This window comes from Cucurbita pepo, chromosome LG04 (genome assembly GCF_002806865.2).
Source record: "Cucurbita pepo subsp. pepo cultivar mu-cu-16 chromosome LG04, ASM280686v2, whole genome shotgun sequence".
NCBI classification, from domain to species: Eukaryota; Viridiplantae; Streptophyta; class Magnoliopsida; order Cucurbitales; family Cucurbitaceae; genus Cucurbita; species Cucurbita pepo.
Window position 1 is genome coordinate 8,535,488 of NC_036641.1, and position 7,280 is coordinate 8,542,767.

General features: G+C 35.1%; 1 protein-coding gene across 1 annotated transcript in view; it reads left to right on the top strand.

The window, feature by feature from the left end:
- Positions 1 to 1,273: 1,273 nt before the first annotated feature.
- The window catches only part of LOC111794068 (callose synthase 9-like), a 40,493-nt gene continuing 34,486 nt past the window's right edge, over positions 1,274 to 7,280 (top strand). Inside the window, exons 1-5 of the mRNA XM_023676196.1 lie at positions 1,274 to 1,411; positions 3,457 to 3,567; positions 3,657 to 3,782; positions 4,316 to 4,405; positions 5,707 to 5,736. Coding sequence (XP_023531964.1) covers positions 3,457 to 3,567; positions 3,657 to 3,782; positions 4,316 to 4,405; positions 5,707 to 5,736 — 357 coding nt within the window. The 5' untranslated portion in view covers positions 1,274 to 1,411. The remainder of the gene's footprint in view (positions 1,412 to 3,456; positions 3,568 to 3,656; positions 3,783 to 4,315; positions 4,406 to 5,706; positions 5,737 to 7,280) is intronic.

Genomic DNA, 7,280 nt, shown 5'->3' on the forward strand with positions numbered 1-7,280 from the left:
AAGGCTAACACATCGTTCGGTGTCTGGCTCTGATACCATTTGTAACAGCCCAGATCCACTGCTAGTAGATAGCTTTCCCTTTCAGGCTTCCCCTCGAGGCTTTAAAACGCATATGCTAGGGAAATAGTGTTTCGTTCTCCTTTTCAACCAATGTGGTACATCACAGTTTTTTTAGTAGTAGATAACAAAAAACGAGTATTAATAACTCGCTAACAAATCAACTTATGTCTAGCTTGAGGTGGCTTCTTTATTTGTAGCGTGTGTAGTTGTATCAAATATCAAGACGCTTCAGATGAATAATGATGAAGGCACGTTTCGAGCTTCAAGTATCGAGCAAAACAAATTTTAGATTTAAACAATGTTATTTGTGAAAATTCTAAATGTCTAGATACTACTCATGTCCGGCTTCTTTCTTTTGATTTCTCTACAAATTCTTGTGGGTTCATTTGGTTAATATCAAACGGGTAAGGTGTGTTATCTTCTAGAAATTCTCGTAATTTGATTGTTCAAAGTTCCTTCATCTATCTCGTCATCTTCCTCTATTTGTTTTCGAATGACTCATTCATGTTCATTGAACCTGTCGCAATTTTTAACGACATTGACAAATGCTTCTAGAAATGTTGCCTTTAAATTTAATATTCTGTCTAATCTTTCTCTAACTTGTACCGTTAGCTCGGACATCTACTTAAGATGCTTTCCAAAAGGTTCTTCAAAAAGTCGCATCTATCGGCTCAACATCTTCTCCTTCTACCGTAGAAGAAGATGAAGACATAATATACGACCTCAAAGATCAATTTTTGGATTCTCTACCTCCAGGCTTATAGCAACCTCGACATCCGACCGAAATTGTCGTAAAACTATCCAATGTTCCCTTCATGATAAATTTGTCAAATTAGACAGTATTTTACAAATTATCTCGATCAAAACTCATCAAGAGACTGAATAATCGTTAAAGTACTTAAAAAAATGATGTGATGTAAATAAAAGTGATGTAAATAAAGATGATATAAATAAACAATAAAAATTATATATATAAAAAAAAAAAAAGACGATGCGATGTAAATAAAGGCGATGAAAAAGAAAAAAAATTCGCATATTTCGTTTTTTTTACCTCGGAGTGTCTATAAAAAATTAATTCTTTTTTAAAAGAAAGCGTTTATATTATTTTAAAATGAAACTTTATAATTTTATTATTCATTAAACTACGCATCTTTATATATATTAAAATAAAAAATTTCGAAGGTTCTTTTTAATATAATTAATAATAAAAAATATGATTAAAATTCCCGCTCCCATCTCTGAACCTACACAGCTTCAGCGACCCGAAGAGCACTTGGAAGTTCAATTCCGTTTTCGCGAGTTTTACTTCTCCTGGTCTCTCTGTCTGTAGCGTTTTGGTCCATCTAATCAGGTACGTTGAATCCCTTTGATTCTTGTGTATGTTCCATTCTTTTTTGCTGGTTCGTGGATGGTTTGCAGAGAATGTTATGTAGAGGTTGAAAAATGGAGGAAATGTAGTGGTATTTACTTGCCTTTTTCTTAGGTTTTTGTTATTTCTGGGGTTTAACTGCTGGTGAGTAGGCATCAGGATAGCATGGTGTTAGATTTTGGATTGATGGATGCTTATGTAATTATTGGAATTTGCTTTGTTTTTGTTTTTATTTTGGGTTTGGGTTTGAACTTTGTTGGTTGAGAGAGAGAGAGAGAGAGAGAGAGAGAGAGAGGGAGAGAGAGAGAGCTATGTTGGCTCGAATTCAAAATGAGAAGAAGCTTGCTTGCAAAGATTCTTTGATACCTTTTCAAACGAATTCAAAATGGTCTAGCCAAAGAAGAGGCTTGTTTGCAAAGATTCTTTGATACATTTTCAAACACAACTTATAGTAAACTGTCGAGGGTGCTAAAAACCGGTGTCTAGAGACGAGAAAAGTCAAAAAAATGTTGCCAAACACACCAACAAAAGTGACAAAACAAAACATCTATTTTCTTTCCCTTTTAACAGAATATGGAAAAAGATGATCCATTGAAGGCTTGAGGAAACCCGTAGGCTAAACTTAAAGTAAGTAAGCAAAAGTTTACACTCCATTTAGCTATATATATGCTGATCCAAAAAACTGCTAGGAATACGAGAATTGCTTCCAATAGTGGGCCAACTGGATGAACCAAGAAGACCTGATAGCACCTTACTCCAAAAGATTGAGAGAGTTGTAATATATCTTCAAAATCATGTGGCAATGAGTGTGAAGTTGCTGGCTGAATTGAAAAGATACTCAGACAGATGAAAATAGGACACTTAATATGAATATCTTTTGGAGCAAACAGTACAACTTCTTGAATACCACGGAATGTTCATCATTAAGAAACCAAGAAGAGAGAATGATCATAGCCAAAACCCCTAAATTAGACCATTACCCTGACGTTTGCATCCCATGTAGAATAATTTCATGAACTTGAAGACCACAAAGTTTAAGAAAGGGAGAAAATTTCCTTTTTTCCCGAAGAAAGTTCATTCTTGTTATTAGGGCTTTTTGAAACCCCATACCAGAAATATGTTCCTTTGCTGAAGCGTTAATCATTTTTTCCTTTTTGAATAAGGAACCAAGAGGTTTAAAACAAATCCTCAATAATATCTTCATTTTGCAAATGGTTGGTTTAATTTATTCTCGGTGTTCAAGATGCATGGGGTGTTTTTGTCAATTTTGATAGAAAATGTACTTCAGCTTCTCATAGGGCCTTCTTTGTCTTCGAAGCCCTCCCTTATTTGGTCCAATGCGATCAAAACCCTTATTTAAGAACTTTGGATGGAATGGAATCTTCGACAGCAAGTGTGTCCCATGGTTCGGGCATTTTGATTCAGCTTGCAGGAAAGCTTCATCCTGGGCTTCTCTTTTCAAGACTTCTGCTGTTTTTTCTCTTAATGATTTACTGACATTGAGATTTTTTTTTTCGTTTTATCTTCCATTACTCTTTATGTTTTTGTGTTACTTTTTTCACTTCCATGTGGAGTTTTTATGTCTGGAGCATTAATCTCTTTTCCTTCTCTTAATAGAAACTTTCGTTTCTTGTTAAATAAAAAACCCAGCTCTTTGATAATGAAGGTCCAGCTGCTGTTATAAGAAAAAAGGGCAATGTATGAACAAGTGATCAGTTTATATCAATCAGTCTTCTAGGGTAATTCTTAACTAAGGAAGGCCGAGTTTGTTGAAAAACTCCTGGTCATATGATAAAAGTTATACAATTGACAGTGAAATAGTGAATGACCGGAAAAATAAGGAAAAACTAAAGGGTTGATGCTTTAAATTGGCTCAGTAAAGGCATTATCTAGAAATAGGGCTTTTGAACAAAGTGGAATCGGCGTAACATTTTTCTGTAATGAAGTTAGTTATTTGTTGTCTTTGTTTGGAAAAATAAATTCTGTGTTTTGCGTCTCCTCTTATACATGATTTTCTTTTCTTGCAGATGAAAAGACTCATGGAATCGGATGCTGCAATGACAGAAAACTTAATTGCTTATAATATTATTCCATTAGATGCTCCTTCTACGACAAATGCTATTGGGTCCATGGCTGAGGTCTTTTAGATTACAATTTTCTTGTTTAGAGATGTGAAAGTTTATCCATTGCTTCAGTTATTTACCTTGAAACTGAACTTTATGTTTAGGTGCAAGCAGCAGTGTCAGCTTTAAAATATTTCAGTGGCCTTCCAAAGTTGCCTGCAGAATTTTGTTTTCCGGAGACTAGGAGTCCTGATATACTTGACTTTCTACACTTCATTTTTGGATTTCAGGTTTGGACTTCTATGTTGGTGGTTGTATACAACTCAATCCCGTCCCCTGTTTGTATAGTTTGTTACTGGGTTTCTATGTTTTAATACTTGTAATATATGTATTTCCGATTATTTAGGAGTTATATTAATGGATTTGACTATCAACATGTGATTCTAGTTTTCATTCCTCACCTTATGGGTTGATCAGGGTTTTAAAATAAGGTTGAGTGTTCTCCTAAGGGTTTTTGTTTTGTAAGGTTCTAATTGGGAATCGGGTTTAAAAGTTTCTCTTTCTTCTTCTTGTAAGAAACTCATTTACTTTTGTCACGTTGAATTTTAATTCCATGGTTCTGAGTCTAGTTGCTTTTACATTTTTGTATTGGGATGGATTTATGTTTATTTACCCTGTTTTAGTCTATTGGTCATTTTTAGTTATCATCGTTTTTTTTTTTTTAAGATTTTTAATTTGATTTGTCCAACATTGAAATTGGATGGCTTGGTTATTTCTTTAAGAATTTCAATTTATATTGTCTGTTGAATTTTGTGGTCTTCAGAAAGACAATGTGTCCAATCAGCGTGAACATGTAGTGCACCTACTTGCCAACGAACAGTCTCGCCTTTGTATTCCTGAAGAAAATGAACCAGTATGTCCTTTATTCTCATCATTGAACATTGATGGACAGTTTTTTTTACTTTCAATCATTAACAATCGGAGCTGTTTGCGTTTGCTTTGGTTGGTAATTTGAGCCATTACCTTTCAATGAGATCGTTTTATGTGAGATTATTTCTATCCTAAAATAATTGTTGTTGTAGTTGACCAATTATATATTATGTTGATTGGGTACTTGATATCTAATTTGTGGTTTGTTTTTGCTTTGTCAATGCGAAAGCTTGATGAATGAGGTTTTCGATGAAATAAGAACTTCACATTCCTTTCGTATGAGCTCGAATTTTAAGCAACATGAGGAAATGACATACATACAATGGGTATGCGCTTATGTTTGAATCTGGGAGCTTATAGGCTTACTATTGTGATTTAAAAGTTCCTTTCCAAGGGGATGTATTCAGGTTTGTAACTTACGAATGAGTATAGGGACTTTTCAAAGGATTGACAACCATTTGGAGGGTATTTAGAGATTTCCAAGAAAATCCTCTCAAGGATTTATTTGATGGAGGTATGCATCAAGATCAAAAATTGATATTGGGTTCATCTCACAAATATTCAACAAACAGTCAACTCTTGTTGCTGTTAGCTTCGCCAATAATGTGTATTTTAATTCCTGTGGAGGGTTTTATTTATTTGATATTTGGTTGGAATCCATGACCCCATTCTAGACAATCTATCAGCTTGGATCATGACTTTTCTCCTCCGTCACCCTAAAACCCTAACCCTTCCTACCAGCTGCAGTTGTTTGTTGTCGTTGCCGGTTGGTTTTTCAACTGTTTTGATTGCTATTTGCTGATTTTTTTTCTTTTCCCCTTTTCTTCTCTCTTCTCATCCTAAAGCCAGAACCCTCCTCGTCAGCCGTTGTCCCTTGCCAAGCTAACCAGTGAATGGCGACAAGGAGAAGTATTGTTACATTGTAGCTTATCCCTAGTACTACATTAGAAGAAAGGTGCATCACTCTTCAATTCATTCAACCCTCAAGGATTATACATGGAATCCAAATTTGTATTGAATAAAATGTTTCTAGTATTTTTGCTCAATCTATCAAGAAAGCTATTTCTCAGAATTGTAGTCAACAAAAATTTGCTGTATTAGATTATGATGGTGTTTAACTGTGAGAGTATTTCATTCAATCCATAAGCTAAGAATGGTCAATCCAGGCCTGGAGGTTTTGTGGCTAAGTTCTTCCAAAAAAATCATGGAATATCCTTATGGAAGACATCAAGAGGGTATTCAATGATTTTTTTTTGTTTCTTTGTTTATTTATCTATTTTATAGAAATCCATCATAAATGCTAGCTTGAGGAAAGTTGATGCAAAGACATTAGGGTACAGGGACTGTAGACCTGTTAGTATTAATTCTTCATATGTATAAGTTCATAGCTAGAGAGTTAGAGCATTTGTAGAAGTTCTTTGTCTACTATCAGAGAATTCCAATCAACTTTTGTGGCTGATCGCCTAATGCTTGATGTTTTTTCTCATTGCTAATGAACTTATGGATGAAGATATATCCTAGTAGGCCCGAATGGAAAAGTTGGATCTCAGGTTGTTTATCATCCACATCATTACTAATGAAAAGGATGGGGAAAAAACCTTGGCATCGAGTAGCCTTCAACAAGGTGACTCATTGTCTGCCTTTGTTTTTCATCCTAGTGGTGGATTGTCTTAAGAGAAATGTTGACTATTGGCATCAAGGGGCACTGATCGATGACTTTGAAGTTGGTGAAGGCCCAAATTCTCTGTCCATGAACTTCCTTCATCAAGGTGACACTTTGTCTCCCTTTATTTTGATTCTGTTGGTTTATTGTCCAAGTAGAATGCTCGCTATCTTGGCATCAAGTTTTTTAAGAGTAGGAATATTTTACATTTTAACTCAATGAAACATTTCTTGGGGGAAAATGGATATCAGTTGATGCCATTTTGAGGAGTTGAGAAGATTCTGACGCAAATTGGTGACCAGTTTGATTTTCAAGTTGTATCCAGAGAATGTTGGAGTTCATCACCCAAAAAAGGGTGGAAGAAGAAATTTCACGACCAAAGAGGCAAACATTAGATGAAGAGATGGTGATGCAAGTACGATAATGGATTAGATAGAAATAAGGGAATGGGGCAAGTGATCGACGTAGATTGACTCACCACACCTCTCTATGAGTCTTTGACGATTGATGTGTTCCATCCACACTGGCTGTCACCTGTGTGCTTGCCATGCTGTTGCTATCCTTCAAAATAAAAGGCTCCTTAGCTCATTTTTAAAGTACTGGCATGATGTGCAAATGCGACCTAGAGGATGGAATGTGGCCGCACTTGCACATGAGTTGGTGGCACGTTGTACCACCTTGTGGTAGGGAATGACCAAGTTTGACCATTGATTTACCACATTATAGTACAAGCTCGGTAGATCGTTACTGTTAAATGACAATAGTTTATCAAGCCCAGTCAATATTAGACAAACAACCTTCACCTCCCTACATGTTTATCATCTTAAGCACTTTGAGTTTTATTCCAAACACTCAAAATCACTCAAAACATGATTTTAGTTGAGCTTAAAACATTCTCATCAACCATATATTAAGGATAGATCTTAACTCATTAGTTACAATAATGAGTGCTTGATTCACTAGATTGAATCCCATTGGATGTTCATCAAAATCATGTTGGATGTCAATGTTAGAGGTTTGAGTAAGGAACATAAAAGATCTTTGCTACAAAAAGTTCTTCCATTTGGCATTGATAAGAAAAGAATTATAGCAATCAAGGATTTTATCAAAGATACAGGCTTTACGCCAAGCAATCTTTCAAATCTTTCCCTTCTTTCCAACCCTCAAAAAAAAAAAAAAAAAAAAAAAAAAAAAA